The 19,877-nt window shown below is 46.5% G+C and overlaps 1 protein-coding gene across 1 annotated transcript in view; it reads right to left on the bottom strand.

The window, feature by feature from the left end:
* Positions 1 to 16,177, bottom strand: part of LOC149449852 (zinc finger protein 277-like) — a 64,651-nt gene extending 48,474 nt beyond the window's left edge. The window contains exon 1 of the mRNA XM_089692683.1: positions 16,057 to 16,177. Within this exon, the coding sequence (XP_089548809.1) occupies positions 16,057 to 16,177 (121 nt within the window). The remainder of the gene's footprint in view (positions 1 to 16,056) is intronic.
* Between the last annotated feature and the right edge of the window lie 3,700 nt (positions 16,178 to 19,877).

The raw sequence follows: 19,877 nt of genomic DNA, 5'->3' as shown, positions 1-19,877 counted from the left end.
CGACTTGGTCAGATAATGCCTCATTGTCACTTGATCTCCTTCTTTCTACCTCCTCCCCTAAGGAACAACTTCGAGAGGAGCTCTCTGGGGGCCTGGATGCTTATTTTGACTTTGGCTCGGTATTTTCATCCTCAACTCTCTGGAAGGTCCATAAGGCCGTTTTCAGCAGCCTCTGTATCTCCGTGGGTTCTCGTTCAAAGAAGGCCTTTGTGCCACACAATCCCTCTTACGCCAATTATCCTTAGCCAAATGTAGATTATTAGCCTACCCGTCTATACCTCGGTTTCAGAAAGTTTCCCATATATGGGATCAAATCAGGGCTCTTTACCTACATAAAACTGCTAAATCTTTCTCCTGGGCTAGGCAAAAATGTTATGATTTTTCTGATAAACCGTATCGCATGCTTGTAAATAGACTTACAGCGAGGAACAGAAGTATTTGAACACACTGCGATTTTGCAAGTTCTCCCACTTAGAAATCATAGAGGGGTCTGAAATTAACATTGTAGGTGCATTCCCACTCTGAGAGACGGAATTTAAAACAAAAATTAAAAATCATGCAATGTGATTTCCTGAAAGAATTTATTTGTCTTGCTCTGCTGAACATAAGTATTTGAACACCTAAGAAACAGCAAGAATTCTGGCTCTCAAAGACCTGTTACTGTGCCTTTATAAAGTCCACCTCTACTCCACTCATTAATCTAACTTAGTAGCACACAGTCAGTCAGACACCAACTACTACCATGGGCAAGACCAAAGAGCTGTCAAAAGACACCACAGACAAAATTGTGGACCTCCACAAGGCTGGATAGGGCTACGGGGCAATTGCAAAGCAGCTTGGTGAAAATAGATCAACTGTTGGAGCAATTGTTAGAAAATGGAAGCGGCTAAAGACGACTGTCAGTGTCCCTCAGACTGGGGCTCCATGCAAGATCTCACCTCGTGGGGTATCACTGATAAGAAAGAACTACAAGGGAGGAGCTGGTCAATGACATGAAGAGAGCTGGGACCACAGTTTAAAAGGTCACTGTCAGTAGAACACTGCGCCGTCATGGTTTTAAATCATGCATTGCACGGAAGATTCCCTTGCTCAAGTCATCACATATCCAGGCCTGTCTGAAGTTTGCCAATGACCATCCGGATGATCCAGAGGAGGCATGGGAGAAAGTCATGTGGTCAGATGAGACCAAAGTAGAACTTTTTGGTCTAAACTTCACTCGTCGTGTTTGGAGGAAAAAGAAGGATGAGTTGCATCCCAAGAACACCATCCCTATTGTGAAGCATGGGGGTGATAACATCATGCTTTGGGGGTGCTTTTCTGCGAAAGGGACAGGACGACTCCACTGTATTAAAGAGAGGATGAATGGGGCCATTTATTGTGAGATTTTGAGCAACAACCTCCTTCCCTCAGTCAGAGCATTGAAGATGGGTCGTGGCTGGGTCTTCCAACATGACAACGACCCGAAGCACACAGCCAGGATAACCAAGGAGTGGCTCCGTAAGAAGCATATCAAGGTTCTGGAGTGGCCTGGCCAGTCTCCAGACCTAAATCCAATAGAACATCTTTGGAGGGAGCTGAAACTCTGTGTTGCTCAGCGAAAGCCCCGAAACCTGACAGATCTAGAGGAGATCTGTGTGGAGGAGTGGGCCAAAATCCCTGTTGCAGTGTGTGCAAACCTGGTCAAGAACGTCAGGAAATGTTTGACCTCTGTAATTGCAAACAAAAGCTTCTGTACAAAATATTAACAATGATTTTCTCAGGTGTTCAAATACTTATGTTCAGCAGTGCAAGACAAATAAATATTTTAAAAATCATACAATGTGATTTACTGAATTTTTTTTTTTTAAACTCTGTCTCTCAGAGTGGGAATGCACCTACAATGTGAATTTCAGACCCCTCCATGATTTCTAAGAACTTGCAAAATCGCAGGGTGTTCAAATACTTCTGTTCCTCACTGTAAATATCAAACGTCCCCCTCACTACCGGGGCACCTACTTCAGTCTGATGGCAAACCTACATATGACCCGCATGTTATGGCTACAATATTTGGGGAATACTATGAGAAGCTTTATAGCTACCTAGCCCGATACTCACCCTCCCCTTCAGTTGGCTGTTTTTGACGCATTTTTTGACTCATTACAATTGCCATGTTTGTCACCTTCTGATACCACAGCTCTGAACGGGAACATATTCATTAAAGAATTATTGGATGTTGTCAAAACATCTTCCTACTCACAAGTCCCCAAGGCCAGACGGTCTTCCTTATTCATATTACAAATCCTTTATCGGCATTTTAGCCCCCCATCTTCTGGCTTTGTTTCGGGATCTCCTGAGGGGGTCGCACCCACATGATGATTTTACTCGCTCATACATTTCTGTGATCCCCAAGCTGGATAAGGACCATTTCCTTCCAGATAACGATTGTCCTATAGCTTTACTAAATTCTGACTACAAGATTTTTACGAAAATTCTAGCTAATAGACTGGCCAAATGTATATCCAAACTTATTCACAGAGACCAGGTGGGCTTTGTCCCGGCTAGCCATCAGATCCAATACAGATATCCATGGGATACACACCCACAATAGTGACTTTAAACAATCTTTGTTTATTGATGATATCTTGCTGACACTGATGGAGCCCCACATTACTCTGCTGGTCTTACATTGTACTCTACAGCTTTTCAGTGCCCAGTCGGGTTATAAGGTCAACACGTCTAAAACCGAAGCATTACCGCTCCACATACCATCTACCATTTTATCTTCTCTCCTGTCAAATTATCCCTATCGATGGTACTCACATGCCTTGAGGTATTTAGGTACCAGCCTTACCGCCTCTTAGCACTCCCTTTATGAGTCTAATTTTTCCCCCCGTTTCATGCTATTTGTCAATCCTTAAAATCTTGGGACAATCTTGCCATCTCCTTCCTGGGAAGGATTAATGTACTAAAAATTACCATACTGCCTAAACTTCTGTATCTGTTTGAGACGCTTCCTGTTCCTATTCCCATGTCCAAGTTGCATTCCCTTCAGAAATCTTTCCTTCACTTCATCTGGCATAATAAATCTCACCGAAATGCCCATACTGTCCTCTCTCCTCAATCTAGGGGAGGTCTGGGGGCCCCAGATATTGTCTCATATTATTTGGCTACTCACCTTCATACTCGTCGCATGGTCCTCCCAGCGCCCCCCTAATAAATGGGCAGAGATTGAATGGCTACAATTGTGTCCAACGCACCCTTGTTCTTTATTCTGGTCTATGACCAACACTGAAACCACCTCTTACAAACATCTCCTGCTTGGGCCCATGCACTTTACGTTATCTATATGGAGGTGGTGTAAGGTTAGATTTGCCCTGTCTTCTCTGTGTTCTCCCCTGACCAATGTCATATTTAATCCCAGTCTCCCTGATAGTTTGGCTTTGGCTCGTGTGGCTCCCTGGGCCAAAGCCGATCTATTTAAATTGCGACACTTGGTTCACCCAGTGACCCATAAGCTGAAATCCTTTTCTGAGATTCAAAAAGCTACTCGTGGGGGGGCGCTCGTGAGCAGCAGCCAGGATGGCTGCCTATTAATTCACTGTCTCGGCCACCGGACAAATCGGCCGATTTCTGACCCTCAGGGGGGGTCCCTCCGCTTCCTACCTGTCCCCCTGTCCTTCTAGCACCCTGATGGGGAAAAAAACCCCGGCTGCCCGCACCTCCAGTGTCCGACGGACCGTTCGGGAGGTTGCGGCCTACCCGCCGGAGATCGCGGGTGAAGCCGCGGCCTCGATTTTGGGCCGGCCGCCGGAGGCTTCCAGGACCCCGGCCGCGGATTCGCGGTTTTCGCCCGGGACAACAGCTGAAGCCCTGGCTGCAAGTTTGGGTCCCCTGCCATCACTACCTGCAGGTGAGATGGATCCTGGCAGTGGGGAGGACCTGGATCCAGAGCCATCCCGGCAGTCGCACATTCCATCCCTGCGGGATGCCGAGCTCCTGCGCCGCTTTAAAACTATGTTGCAATCAGAATTGTCCTCCGCTACCTCCAAGCTGGCCGACCGTCTTTCGCGGGAAATTCGGGATTTGGGCAATCGGACGAATGATCTCGAAGATAAAATGGACGCTGCTGCCACGGTCATTGAAAATCACGAACAGGACCTGTGCGACCTTAAGAAGGAATTGGCGGACGCACTACTGCGGCTTGAGGATTTCGAAAACCGTTCCCGCCGTGGCAATTTGCGGTTAAGGGGTATTCCGGAAACGGTCACGGATCTTACCTCCACTGCTACTGCTCTGTTTCAGGAGCTGACACCCGCTATTCCCATTGACCGGCTCGAATTTGACCGCATACATCGTTCTTTGGGCCCCAGACGACCGGATGGGCCCCCGAGGGACATTATCATCAAGTTTACTTATTACCGCACTAAGGAAACTATCCTCTTGGCGGCCAGAAATAACCCTGATCTTAGCTTCCAGGGGCACCGCTACCAGCTTTTCGCAGACCTCTCTCAGACCACTCTCCAGAAGCGACGCCAGTTGAAGCCCTTCACTTCGGTCCTGGTGAAACACAGAATTAAATATGCTTGGGGCTTTCCGTTCCGCCTCACCTTCACCTACCAGGGCCGCAGTCATTCTGTGGCTACGCCGGAGGAGGCCCATTCTCTCTTGGAATCTCTACATCTTCTCTCGCCGGAAGCTGCTGATCGGAGCCCGGCTCATTCATCTGGATCCTCGGCAAGGCCGCCCGCTCTGGGCCGCATCTGGGAGCGGTCGTCCACCAGGAGGGGGGCTCTCCCTCAGACCCCTTCGCGATCAAGTCCTTCCTGTTCTTCTCCAGGCTGAAGATGCGCCTTGGAACTCCCACATATTGTCTCACCGAGGGACTACCCTGACGAGATCGTGAGTTTGGCCCTTAGGGCCTCCCCGGTTTGTCAACATTCTAGGTTGAGACTGCTCCGGCTTGCCCTTTTGGGTTTCATCCCGGGTTGGGGGGGGTCTCTTCCTGGACTTAGGAATCGGGACTTTTTGCTGCCGCAGCCTGTTTTGGGTCCATGTGATGGTGCTTGGGTCTACGTTTGTGGCATTGGGTGATGGTTCCCTTGGGCTCCGGGGTGGGAGGTTGACCCGGTGGGCCTGGTTGGGTGGAGGGGGGTTGGCCCCTGTGGTTCTCCGGGTTTCTATGGGGAGGTTGTCGCGGAGGTTCCTGCTCCTGGGACTTTTAGTTTATTAAGATTTACTATATTCTATTATGTACATTGCCTTTTTGCCCCCTGAGGGCTTCTGTTTTGATGTTTCCATTTGCAGCCATTTGTCCGGTGGTAGAGTTACCCCTAACTGTATCCTTCATGTGTAGGATGCACGTCACCATTGGTGTGACACGATTGCACTGTTGTGTATACTTTTTGTGTCTTTTTCCTTTTTTCTTTCTTTGTTCTTCTCTTTTTCTCTGTTTTTTTTTGTTTTTGTTTTCTGCAGGGTTCCGGGACGCCATGGTCCGATCGCCATTGGGAGTGGAAATTGCTGGCTGCTTTGGGCTTTTTTCTGCTGAGCGTGTTGCGTTGATACCGCCATGGCCTCACCCCTTTTGAAAATATATTCACATAATGTTCAAGGCTTCAATTCGCCTCAGAAGCGGGCTAAAGTTTTTCATCATCTCAAGTCACAACAAATTGATGTGGTATGTCTACAGGAGACCAGGTTTTCTCAGTCCTCCGCTCCGCGTTATCTTTCACCTCACTATCCCATCTTTTACACGGCCTCGGCTCCTGAGAAGCGTCAGGGTGTTCTGATAGCTTTTAAACGCAATCTCCCCTTTGTCTGTGCTCGGAATATAGCGGACCCCACGGGCAGGTATTTGCTTCTGCAAGGCACCCTCTGGGACCAGGAGGTTACCTTTGTCTCTTACTACGCGCCTAACCGTTTCCAGCATAAATTCTTTTCACATCTTTGCACCATTATTTCTCGACACTCTAAGGGTCTTCTTCTTGTTATGGGGGATTCGAATGTTACCTTGGATTCCACACTGGATAGGCGCTACGCACAAGGAGCGACCCCCTCTCATGACTTGGTGCTGGAGGCACGTATGCGCTCTCTTTTGCGGACAGCGGGGTTAGCGGACGTCTGGAGGGAACTTCATCCAACTGAACGCGACTTTACGTTCTATTCTAACCCTCATGACAGTTTTTGTAGAATTGATCATATATTCATGCAGGTCCAGCAACTCCCCTCGGTCCGGCGGATAACTATTCCCTCCTCACCCTGGTCAGACCATGATCCTTTGGTACTCCTCCTTGCCCTTTCTGGGTCAGAACGACGCCCTTTTCATTGGCGCATCAATGACTCTTTACTGACCACTCAGGCTACCTGCCAAGAAATAGAATTCTTCTTACGGACATACTTTACGGAAAACTCGGGATCGGTCTCTTCAGCAGTGCCCCTATGGGAAGCGCATAAGGCCACGGTGCGGGGTCATGTTATACAGCTGGCTGCGGTCCGGAAGCGGGAGCGGGAACGTCGACTCTCGGAGCTTCATTCTCTCCTGGCCTCTGCGGATGCGCGTTGGAAGTCATCTCCATCCGTGGCCCATAAACGCGCTCGGGACGCTCTGGCGACAGAATTGGACCTCCTTGCCTCTTCGGAGGCGGAACGGGCCTTGCGTTGGACCAAACATAAATTCTATTCGTGTGCTAATAAGCCCGGTCCCATGCTAGCCAGGAAACTAAATTCTGTGGGGAAACCCCATAAACCGATTCGGCTTCGACTTTCCACGGGTGGCTGTACTTCTAATCCCCAGCAGATTGTTTCCCGATTCTCGGACTTCCTTTCGCGCCTCTATGCTGCCCCAGATCCCTTCCCTGTGGCCCAGGCAGAGGCATTCTTTCAGGACCTCCATCTTCCTGGATTAACCGAGGCAGCACAGGCGGCCCTCAACGCAGGTGTCACCGTACCGGAAGTGCTACAAGCAATCAAATCTTTACGGTCCACCGCGGCCCCAGGTCCAGACGGCTTCTCCGGTCTCTATTATAAAAAATTCTCAGCCCTTTTGGCACCCTTTTTAGCTGCCTACTTTAATGAGTTACGACAGGGCTCCTTGCCCTCTCCGGACGCACTTAGGGCACATATCTCTATGATTCCTAAGACGACCGATGATGTCCAGGAACCGCAAGCCTTCCGGCCCATCTCTCTTCTTAATGAAGACTTGAAAATATTGGGCAAGATCCTTAGTTTTCGCATCAATAAATATTTGTGTAGCCTGGTCCACAGGGACCAAGTAGGGTTCGTCCCCGGGAGGCAGGCGGGTGATAACGTCCGTAAGGTGGTCCATCTTATACATTTTCTGCAACAACGGAAAATCCCAGGATTCTTACTGTCCTTGGACATATATAAAGCTTTTGATTCTCTATCCTGGGAATATCTGCGGTTTGTGCTGTCTCGCTGGGGTTTTGGGGATTCTATTCTCTCATGGATTCAAGCCTTGTATTCCTTTCCTTCGGCTTCCGTTAAATACGCTGGATATTTCTCGGATCCCTTTCCTGTTGGGCGAGGGACGAGGCAGGGCTGCCCACTGTCCCCGGCACTCTTTGTCCTGGCGCTTGAGCCACTGGCTTTAGCGCTCCGGACCGACTGCAATGTATCGGGGGTTCCATACGCGGGACAGGAGTTTAAGCTGAGCCTCTTTGCGGACGATGCCCTCTTGACCCTTACTAATCCTCTGACGACGCTTCCTAATTTGCAACGGGTTCTTGAGCGCTTTTCCTTGATCTCGGGTCTACGTATTAATTTGGATAAAACCGTTGCTCTCAATATTACTTTGGCTTCAGATTTGGTTTCACGCCTACAATCCCATTTCCCTTACCGGTGGGCTTCCTCTTCTCTTGAATACTTGGGCATTCGCTTGACCCCCACCTATGACTCCCTTTTTGCTGCAAATTATTATCCTTTGCTTAGCTCCTTATCTTCTCTTATGCATTCCTGGCAATTTCCGCACCTGTCTTGGATAGGACGGGTTCACTCAGTGAAAATGACTATCTTGCCAAAATTGTTATATTATTTTCGCACCCTCCCAGTGCGGGTTCCCCCTCATTTTCTTCGGTTGCTTCAGGCGAAGTTTATGCGTTTTATCTGGGCCAATAAGCATCCCAGAGTTTCTAGAAATACGCTCTTTGCTCATAGACTCCAAGGTGGTCTTGGGGTACCCAATGTAACTAAGTATTATCAGGCGAGCCAAATTGCCCCGCTGTCTATGTTGCACGCTTCCTCCGACGTTCCTCTCTGGGTCCTGCTGGAACTACCTAATTGTGCCCCTATCGCACTATCGACACTTCTATGGCTTCCCCCTGCCCTGCGCCCTACGGTGCTGAGTCCGATGTTGCTCCATGGCCTACGAGTCTGGGACTCGGTACGTTACTCTAGTGGTCTGATGTCGCCTTTCTTGCCCTTGCTTCCAATCGTTAATAATCCTCTTTTCCCGCCGGGTCTAGATCACCCGAGGGCATTTTCTTGGTGGGTGGCTCATGGTTTCTCACAGGTGCAACACTTTTTGATTTTTTGGTCCTTTCCCACCTGGAATGTCCTCCAGGAGTCTCGGGATGTTCCCCCAGCGGAATTTTTTCGGTACCTTCAATTGCGGCACTGGCTGCTCTCGCTGAGGGCCACTTCTGCTTTCCCATATCAGAAATCTGCCTTTGAACGGCTTTGCCAACAGCGTCCGGGCGCCCCGGGCCTTATCTCCCTTCTTTACGCAGCTTTGAACAGATGCTCGTCGCACACTTCTCTTTCATATGTAGTTCAGTGGGAACGCGACCTGGGAGTGGCTGTGGATCCGGAGGACTGGCATAAAGCCTGGTCACTCATAGCTAAATGTTCGTTTAATACGACCACGCTGGAAGCAGCCTATAAGGTATTGTTTCGTTGGTATTGGGTGCCGGCTCGTTTGGCCCAGGCTAACCCTGCCTGTAGTGATCGATGTTTTCGAGGTTGTGGCCATCGTGGCGATGTACTGCATATCTGGTGGTCATGCCCGAGGTTGGTTCGTTTTTGGTCTCGTGTGTTTGGCCTCCTTTTCACTTTGTTTCATCTCTCCATACGCCGGGATGCTCGGTATGCTTTGCTTCATTGCCCCATACCGGGCCTCTTGGCTCGTCAGCAGCGGTTGGCTTCCTATTTGTTTTTATCGGCCACTAGGACAATTGCCCAGGCCTGGAAGAGTCCGTTTGTACTTTTTCAGGGGGTGCGGGATCGTATGACTACTATGATGCTCAATGAACAGATGTCGAGTATATGCAACGACTCTCAACATAAATTTTTGACAATATGGGAGCCGTGGTTGCAATATGCCTTTCCCACGCTCCCCCCTGCCAGTGTAGGGAGGTGAAGGAGTTTTGTATTGGCGCTCATGGACCCTTGCTCTTTGGTGTGTGTTTTTTTTTGTTTTGTTTTTTTTTTTTTTTGTTTTTTTTTTTCTTTTTCTCTTTCTTTCTTCTCTGCTTTTCTTCTTTCCTTTTCTGTTTGTTTTGATGTGACAGTGGACAGCTGTCTTTAGGTGCGATAATCTGAGTTTCACTGATGTTATTGTAACCTATGTGCCATTGATAGCCCCTGCGCGGGCATACGTTTTGCCTTATTGGAATTAGAGCGTTGTCTGCTCTATTATGCATTTTCTATCGGTGCAATTGATAGCCCCTGCGTGGGCGTGTTTTGTTGCCTCTGTTGCCTCTGTTTTATACTGTTTAAAATTAATAAAAACCATTGAAATAAAAAAAAAAAAAAAATAAAAAAAAAAAAAAAAAAGCTACTCGTATGTCATCTCACCAGTATTATGTATATCTACAGATACATCACTTTTTCTCCTCCAAAACACAATCTCTAACCCTTGAGAAGCCTACTCTCTTCGGATGTATCTGTATTCAGGGTCCCTACCAATGGGGAATAATTTCCTCTACTTATAAGCTGCTTCGAGACGCTTGTCCCCTTTCCATTGATGCACACCTTTATATGCACAAATGGCCCCGAATCCTCCAACGTGATATTGGATCAATGGAGTAGGTTATGGGAGGCTGCCTCCAGATCTTCTATTTGTGTAGTATATAAAGAAAACACTTATAAAATACTGATGTTTTGGTATAAGCCCCCTGAGATTCTCCATGCTCGCAATCTGGGTGTTTCTCCGGTCTGCTGGCAATGTGGCGAGGAAACAGGCACTCTTTTTCATATTTTTTGGACTTGCCAACACATTGCACTCTTCTGGAGAGAGGTTCTTAACCTTTTGCAGCTACTATTACAGGCAATCATTCCATTTGAGCCTATCCTCTTTTTGCTGGGCCTGCCTTTTCCAGGCCTCTCCAAATTTGCCAGGAAAAAATCCTCCCATGTTTTAACAGCGGCCAGGAAAACCATTCCCATGCATTGGCTTTCTACTATGCCTCCTACACATTCAGAACTGGTGAAGGTCATAGCAGAAATTAGAAGAATGGAATACCTCACTGCTTTGCATGCTAACTCTGTCACCACCTTTGAAGCAGTTTGGGAACTGATAGATCTTATGGTTTCCAATTTGCCTATTCAATTGTCTGAAAATGGCGGTTAATTCATTGTTATGCACTGACATTGTATTTACCTATATGCCTCTCATCGATGAGCCTGTTTCTTTGTTCTTTTATTGCCTTGTGATTGTTATTTCACAATTCTATGCAACTCTGTTTCTTGTAAGCGCTTTAAAAAAGTTAATAAAAAGTAAATTATATATATAAAAAAAAACCCCAAAAAAACCCATTAGTTACCTAGTAACTAAATTTCTAGGAATTTTCCAGGGCAGCATTTGAGAGATGGCTCTGCCCACCTGAAAACAGGAAACATTATCCACCATTATGGGGAATAAATAAATAAATCACCCTTTTGCCTCAGTGATGAAAAAGCACCAAAATGAACAAACAGGAAGTACAAATTATATTTTAAAAAACTCTACTACTTAGATACAAAAATAGGGATGAAATCCGTGCTGTACTGGAAGATTTCTAGGAAGAGAGTTAGAGTTCATGTGCACGGGGCGTTTGGGAAAACTCTTCTGAACGATGGAAACTGACTGCTGGAAAACGTAGGTTGAAAAAACGTCAGTTTAGCCACGTTTCCATAACGCGTTTATGCACGTTTGCGTTTAGAAGCGTTTTTATAAGATAACCTCAGGAGACCCTCCCAAATGCCCAGAATGCACTGAAAAATAGTAAATTCACAAAAAAAAAGGCTACTAAAATACCGCATGAGTTATTTTATCAAGTCAGGCGGTATTTTAGTAGTGAAAAGCATTCATTAATGTTTCAGCTCTCAGCAGGACTCCCACTGACAGCTGAATGTAAAAGAAAGAATTTCTGGCAATAAAAAACTAATTAAAAAAACGGCGTGGGATCCCTTCCTCCCATCCATACCAAGCCTTTCGGGTCTGGTATGGATTTTGAGGGAAAGCCCCACGCCAAAATTAAAAAAAAAAAAAAAAATGGTGTGGGGTTTTCCCCAAAATCCATACCAGACCCGAAGGGCTTGGTATGATGGGAGGGGGGGACCCCATGCCATTTTTTTTTTCATTATTGTTTAATTGCCGGGGGGGAAGGGGGTGAGCAAGCAAGCCCCCACCCCCCCAAAGTACCTTGTCCCCATATTGATGGGGACAAGGGTCTCTTCCCCACAATCCTGGCCAGTGGTTGTGGGGGTCTAAAGGCGGGGGGAGGGGGGGCTTATCAGAATCTGGAAGCCCCCTTTAGCAAGGGGGCCCCCAGATCCTGCCCCCCCCCCCACATGAATGAGTATGGGGTGCATGGTACCGCTACCCATTCACAAAAAAGAAAACAAAAAGTTAGTGTGGAAAAAAAAAAAGACATGAGTCATTCTTTGACAAGTCCTTTAACCACCTCCTGCCCGCCATATAGTCCAATGACAGACGCAAGGTGGTTCTCTCGTTCTGGGAGTACGTCATATGACGTCCTCCCATTCTCACCGCACATGCGCAGCTCAGGGAGCATGCAGCGCGGCAATTGGTGGTGCGCTGTACACCTCGGACACAGCGGATCACCGGTCCTCGGAAAGAGCCGAAGATGTCGGCTCGGTCATGTGATCAGCTGTGTCCAATCACAGCTGATCACATGTAAACAGGGAAATGCCGGTTATCGGCATTTCTCTCCTCACGAGCGGTCACGCTGACAGCTCGAGAGTAGAGGAAAGCCAGTAATCGGCATTCCGCGGAGGGGAAATCTACACTGATCATCAGAACACTGATGATCAGTGTGCCCTGATGATCAGTGTAGCTCCAGCAGTGCCACCTGTCAGTGTCCATCAGTGATAGCTGTCAGTGCTCACCAGTGCCACGTGCCAGTGCCCATCAGTGCCACATCAATGCCACATATCTGTGTCTACCAGTGCACATCAATGCCACATATCAGTGCCCATCTGAGCTGCCTTTCAGTGTCACCCATCATTGCCAGTCAGTCCCACCTATCAGTGCCAGTCAGTGCCACCTATCAGTGCCATATATCAGTGCTGCCTTTCAGTGCCCATCAGGGATGCCTGTCAATGCCTATCAGTGCCACCTATCAGTGTCCATCAGTGCAGCCTATCGGTGCCCATCAGTGCAGCCTATCGGTGCCCATCACTGCAGCCTCATTAGCACACATCAGTGAAGGAGAAAAATCACTTATTTACAAAATTTTATAACAAAAACTAAGAAAAAACATTTTTTTTTTCAAAATTTTTAGTGGTTTTTGGTTTAAGAAAAAATAAAAAACCCAGAGTTGATTAAATACCACCAAAATAAAGCGGTCTCAAAAAAATGGTAAAAATTTCATAAGGGTATAGTGTTGCATGACCGCGCAATTGTCATTCAAAGTGCAACAGCGCTGAAAGCTGGAAATTGGCCTGGGTAGGAAGGGGGTATAAGTGCCCTGTAGGCTTGTGGCTAATAAAAGAATGTCCCCTGAAGTAAATCCAATGTCAATCACGATGTCACAATGTCCACCGCTACTGATGCTGGCCCCCCGCCATCTACTCAGAAGCTGGTTTGACAGTTCTTAAATATGTAAGCGGCAGAGCCACCCGATGACATCACCTGTGTGACCCCGCCCCTTACATATTTAAGAACTATCAAGCCAGCTTCTGAGCAGATGGCCGGGGGCCAGCTGCGGTAGTGGAGGGTTTTTTTTTTTCTTCGGAGAGGAGGTGACATCGTGATTGACGTTGGATCTACTTTGGGGGACATTCTTTTATTAAAGGACTTGGCAAATAATGACTCCTGTCTTTTCACACTACCTTTTTTTTTTTTTGTAAATGGGTAGCGGTGCCATGTACCCCATACTCATTCACGTGGGGGGGGGGGCCCAGGATCTGGGGGCCCCCTTGCTAAAGGGGACCTCCAGATACCAATAAGCCCCCACCCGTAGACCCCCACAACCACTGACCAGGGTCGTGGGGAAGAGGCAATTGTCCACATCAACATAGGGACAAGGTGCTTTGGGGGGGGGGGGGGGGGGGGAAGCTCACCCTATCCCAAAGCACCCCCCCCCCATGTTGAGGGCATGTGGTTTGGTATAGTTCGGGGAGGGGGTGCTTGCTTGCCCCCCCTTTCCTGACCTGCCGGGTCTGGTATGGATTTTGGGGGGGAACCCCACGCCATTTTTTTTTTTGGCGTGGGGCTTCCCCTCAAAATCCATACCAGACCCGAAGGGCTTGGTATGGTTGGGGGGACCCCACGCCATTTTTTAAAATTATTTTTAATTGCCGGCAATTTTTTCTTTTACATTCAGCTGTCATTGAGAACGCCGCTGACAGCTGAAACATGATGCATGCTTTTCACTACTAAAATTCTGCATGACTTGATAAAATCATGCGGTATTCTTGTAGCCTTTTTTAGTAGAATCAAATGTTTTGGGTTTTTTTAAATGCTATACGGTATCCTACCGCATACTCGGATGCGGTAGGATACCGCTTAGTGAATTGTGCCCTGGATATGGACTAGTCAAAAAACGCTTCTAAACGCAGTTAGCCGCGTTTACAAGCGTTTGAAACACTGATAAAATCTACTCCTGAACGCAAGTTTGAGGTGTTCAAAAAAACGACTGTAAAGTGCATATGGACACATAGGAAAACATTAGGGAGAGTTCAGGGCTGCTGAGAAAAACACAGAAAAGCTCCTGAACGTGAGTTTATCATCTTAGGATGCTTGCAGGACCTATTCCATAAGGCTTATTCCTGACAGGGGAGCATGGCCATACTGATATGTGAAAAACACCATATGAACATCAGACCAGGTGGCAACCCCTAAAATGAATCTCAGGCTTCAGGAATCCTTTACTGAAATCAATTCATCTGTGGACAAAGGGAAAAATGCCTTATACATTGGAAGTCAGTGTGAAGAATAAATCCCTTGCAGTGGTGGTCAGAATGCCACCCTTAAAAATGGCTAATTTGTTATGTGCCATTGGTCCTGGAAATATGAAGGCACCATCCAATGGGAGGTCAATCAGCTACAACAAGCATGTAGACATTGCCTTCTATCCTTTGATGGGTTTGAAAATAGTGAAGGAATCACCAATTCCTAAGCCCTGACTTAGGGGGAACGAATGAGACCCAGAAAAACCGTACAGTAGGATTCCATGATAGCTTAACCATGAGTATGTTCTTACAAAAAAAAAAACAAACACCCTTATTAAGGCTATTGACCAAAATCAATCATAGCAAACTTGAATTAAACCCCAGCAGACCCCCCCTCCCCCCCTCGCTGCAAAAAAAAAAAAAAAAAAATATGTAATCAATGGTAAAAATTGAGTAAGCAAACCCCAGTGGCCTTGCACCTGTAGAAGTGTAACATTAGTGTAGGAAGGAGTTAGCAAGTTGGGCTTCTGCATATCTTTCAGCTACTCTGCCACGTGAGGCTTAAGGTCTGCAGCCTCTGCCTCCAATTGGCCACATTAATAGTGGACAGGAACACAAATCACATTTACCCTGGGCTTGTAAGAGGAATGCAAACACCCATAGCAACCAATACCCAAAAGAGAGCCCCTCCTCCCAATGGTACACCACACTGTGCCTCTCCACAGCATGGTTATAGTAGGAAGGACAGCTATAAGAAAAAAACTCAAACTAACCTACCGTTGGAGCACTCTGACAGATTCTTAGCAGCTGTTCTGGCGGAATCAGACTGCATGGTGTAGCATGGTAAGATCAAGGTCCACCTACTGTTCCATCCTCCAGTCCTGGTGTCTGTAGATGCTGGAACCAGGGTATACCCACACACCCACAATATTACTGTGCATTCAGGGGGACCTGCAGCAAAGCAGGCTGCATTCTGCCTGAGGCAACACAGGGGAGGATTCAGAAATTGACCCCATGTGTGAGGGCTACACTAGAGTCTTTGTGCCCACCATGATAGTTGATTCTCCTCTGGCATAGAAGGAACCTTGGGGAACACCAAAAAGGTGATGGAGAAGAAGGTACTACAACTAGGATACCAACAAAAGTAGCCTGGATAAAATCCAGATATGTAATCCCTCCAAGTCCAATGTCCCTAGAATCAAAGGGGATCATATGCCAGGAGGCACCTGCAACTAGCACAAAGGCCTAAGAACATAGATAAAATAAACTAGTGATGCTTCTGTGTGGCTGGAAGAAACACAAAAACCAGATGCACCAGGGTGAATTGTTCTTTTTTTATATAATGGTGGGTGGGGAGTTTCCTGTTTGCAAGTGGGCAGAACCATCTCTCATATGCTGTCCTGGAAGAGGACTTGAGGAAGCATGTTTTAGTCAGTCACAGTAATTACCCAGCATCCTGGAAAACTTCTGCACCTAAATGTTAAATAGGAATTTTTTTTTACATATATACCATATACATTGTCTATTCTAAACATAATTCTTCAAGAAGTTTAAGTGTTTAAAAACTTTTAAAGCCAGGAATATAAAAAGGGGAAATGGGTATCAAATTACTCCAAGGGTATGTATTGAAAATAGCATACGACTGTTGACATTAATAATGGACAGTTCCATAGCTCCTTGGACAAAAGAGTGTGAATTTATGCATTCCTTTTTCATGAGACTTACCTTCTGGAGCTTCTGAATTAGTCTTGATTACGGAGCAGAATTCTGTTATTGGCTGCTCTGAAAATCTTTTCTTCCAATACAAAACATAGCTACAGCAAAAAACAGTAAGATAAGCAAGCATAAAAATCAAGAAAACAGTGAAAACAACAATGAAATATACTGTGTATGCTGGAGAGATTCTCTGATAATGCATTTAATATCCGGTAATTACATACTGTGCGCCCAAAGTGAAAAAAGCATAGAAAACGTACAAAACACATTACCAAATGTACTTGACAGTAGATCTTCTACTGTAAAATAGCTTATAAAAACAGGAATAGTAACAACAGCTGCTAACTCATAGGAAGGGTTTCAGCAAGCACACAAAGCTTTTTATTGACCACTTAATATAATTGAACATATCCTATTGTATTGTCTGTCAACGTTATTGTATAGTCCACCTGATGGTTTAGTATTGCTCTTGCATGTCGTTGGCAATTCTGCCACAAGGAATACAACCACTTACAGCTTGACAAACTTTAACGTAGCTCAAAAGCCCATACAAATCCAGCTGCTCTCCCCTTCCTCCAACCAGCTGAAGCTCCAGCACCTGCCCCATCTACAAAGGCCTACTATAGCAACATTCCTTGAAAATGGGGGGGGGGGGCACGTTTAAGTGACATGAAATGCTGTGGAGTGGGACGATTAACTACTGTGGTAGTCTGTTGACACAGCCATCTGTATTTGAAAAGTATAAAGTGTCCCATCTTCCTGCATTTTGTAAGTTAACCAAGAGGATTGCTGGTCTAGAAGCACGAGATTATCATATGTTAAGTCAAGCCTATTGCATTGCCTAATAAAACAATCAAGTCTTCTGTCCCCTTAAAAAGTGAAGCATCACTGAAAACCTCTCCTATTTTACTAGGTATAGTCTAAGTAAATATGCAGAAATAGAAGGGCTGGACAATCCCCGAACCAGGTAAGCAGATAGTATTAAGGAGAAGGAAAGCACTTGTTAAAAGTAGTTTTCCTAAAATTTCAGTGTAAAGAAAGTTATTGCATAATGTACATATTGAGCATCTGATACACATTTGCTGCATTTTTAAATCACTACAACACATTTATTAAAGCTAATTTAACTACTGTTCTATCTAAAATGGAACACAAAATAGTACAAGAAATAACACACACACCTTACAATTCACCACATCATCCTTGTATCTAGTAGGTTTTAAATCTACACCCCCCTAGAGTTCCACTGCTTTACAGACACCTAGCTGAGGGTTTACTATGATAAAGTGCTCTAGACCTACTTTTCTTCCTGCTGCAAATTGAACCAAGGTTCCAGGACTGCAAAGCCATCATGCTAACCAATCAATCAGCCATTGTACAGGCCTACATTTCTGCTCCATGTGGAATGGGTACACTTGCTTGCTACAGTGTTTCCCCAAAAGTAAGACCTAGCAGTACTTTTTGACGTACCGCTAATATAAGCCCTCCCCCGAAAATAAGACCTACCTCCACCAGGGGCGGACTGACCATTCGGGCACTGTCCGAGGACCTGGGGTCACTGCAGGGCCCCATGAGAGGCTCAGTCCATCCCTGTATGTGCCGCTTCTGAAATAAGCAGACATTGAGGGGACGGCCAGTGAGGCAGGCAATTCGGACACCTCTCCTCCTCGGAGTTTCAGCAGAGGGGCGGGTCCACATCCCTGCCACGAGTGCTGAAGTCGGAGTGCTGGAGGGGCGGGCAGAGTATGCAGCAGGTAAGTATGTAATCCCCTGACCCTGGTGACAGCACTGCAGCTTCATGTAGTAGGTAGGGAGGAGAGCGAGGGGGGGGAGGGAGAAAGAGGGCAGAGAGAGAGAAGGCAGAGAGAGAGGGGGGGGAGAAAAAGGGCAGAGAGAGAGAAGGCAGAGGTGGGGGCTTGCTTTAAAAAAAAAAAAAAAAACTTACCTTTTTGTATAGCTGGTGGAAACGTCAATAAAAATAAGACCTACCTGAAAATAAGCCCTAGTGCATTTTTTTCAACTAAAATTAATATAAGACTGTCTTATTTTCGGGGAAACACGGTAGTAAATATACACTGACTGGCCTCTTTTATTAGATACACCTGTTCACTTTCTTGGTAACACAAACTGCTAATCAGCCAATTACAAGGCAGCAACTCAATCCATTTAGGCATGTAGACGTGGTGAAGACGACTTGCTGAAGCTCAAACTGAGCATCAGAATCAGGAAAAAAGGGGATTTAAGTGACTTTGAATTTGGCATAGTTGTTGGTGCCAGACAGGCAGGTCTGAGTATTTCAAAAACTGCTGATCTACTGGGATTTTCAAGCACAACCATCTCTAGGGTTTACAGAGAATGGTACGAAAAAGAGAAAATATCCTGTAAGCGGTATTTGTGTGGACAAAAATGTCTTGTTGAGGTCAGAGGAGAATGGACAGACTGGTTTGAGATGATAGAAAGGCAACAGTAACTCAGATAACCACTCGTTACAAATAGAGATGAGCGAATTTCTCAAAAATTCGATTCGGCTGATTCGGCGAATTCCAGTGTGAAATTCGATGCAAATTTCTTCGCTACGAAGATGACTTATAAAAAGGGTTTCTAGGCTTCAGAGAGCCTTTAAATTAGTGCAGAACACTGTACCTTTAATTTAAATGCCCTTGGAGATGAGGAAAGAGAAGGAGAAGGAGAAGGATGAGAGAAGGAGAAGGAGAAGGATGAGAGAAGGAGAAGGAGAAGGATGAGAAGAAGGAGTAGGAGATGGTAGAAGGAAGGAGAAGGAGAATGGATGAGATAAGGTGTAGGTTGTATGAGAGGTTGTTGAGAGAAGTGAGTAGATGGATGAGGAGTATGGATTGGATTGTAGGTGTTGTTGTGTTTGGTGGATATGTTGTAGGATGGTGTGATAGGATGAGTTGTTGTGTAGTGGTGTAGTTTGTATGGTGTTGGTTGGTTGTGTTGTTTGGGTTTGGTGTGTTGGTTTTGGTGTTGGTTGTGTGTATGGGTTGTTGTTGGTTGGTTTGTGTTGTTGTTTGGTGTTGGTGGTGTTTTGGTTGGTTTTGTGTGTTTGGTTGGGTGGTGTGTTTGGTGTTGGGTGTTGTTGGTTTGGGTGGTTTTGGTTTGGTTTGTGTGTTGTTGGTTGTTTGGGTTGTTTGGTGGTGTTTTGTGGTTGGTGGTTTGTTTGGGTGTTGTTGTTGGTGTGGTTTTTGTTTGGTTTGGTGGTGTTTTTGGGTTTTTGTTTTGGTTGTTGTTGTTGTTTTGTTGTGGGTTTTTTGGTTGTGGTGTTGGTTGGGTGTGTTTGGGTGTTGGTGGGGTTTGTGTTTTGGGTTTGGTGGTTTTTTGTGTTGGTGTTTGGTGGGTTGGGTGTTGTGGTGGTTTGGTGGTTGGTTGTGTTTTTGGTGTTTGTGGTGTGGTTTGGGGTGGGTGGTGTTTTGTGGGGGGGTGGGGTTGGGGTGGTGGGTTGGGTGTGGTTGGGGGGTTGGGTGGGGGTTGTTGTGGTTGGTTTGTTGGTGTTGTGTTGTGGGTTGGTGGGGGTTGGGTGTGGTGGTTGGGTGTTTGGGGTTGGGTGGTTGTTGGGGGTTGTGGGGGGTGGGTGTTGGGGGTGGGTTGGTGGGTTTGGTTGGGTGGGGGGGGGGGGGGTGTTTGGGTGTGTTGTGGGGGTGGTGTAGGTGTTGGTGTTGTTGGGTGGTTGTGGGGGTGGTGGGTTTTGGGTGTGGGTGGTGGTGTTGTGGTTGGGGGTGGGGGGGTTGGTGTGGTTGTTGTTGGTGTGTTGTTGTTTGGTGGAGGTTGAGGTGATGGTGTTGTGTGTTGTAGGAGGGGTAGGTGAGGAT

This window comes from Staurois parvus, unplaced genomic scaffold (assembly GCF_062004578.1).
Source record: "Staurois parvus isolate SC_StPar_1 unplaced genomic scaffold, SC_StPar_1.0 ptg000599l, whole genome shotgun sequence".
NCBI lineage: Eukaryota > Metazoa > Chordata > Amphibia > Anura > Ranidae > Staurois > Staurois parvus.
Note: the sequence above shows the minus strand (reverse complement) of the source record. Positions and strands in the feature narration are given on the sequence as shown.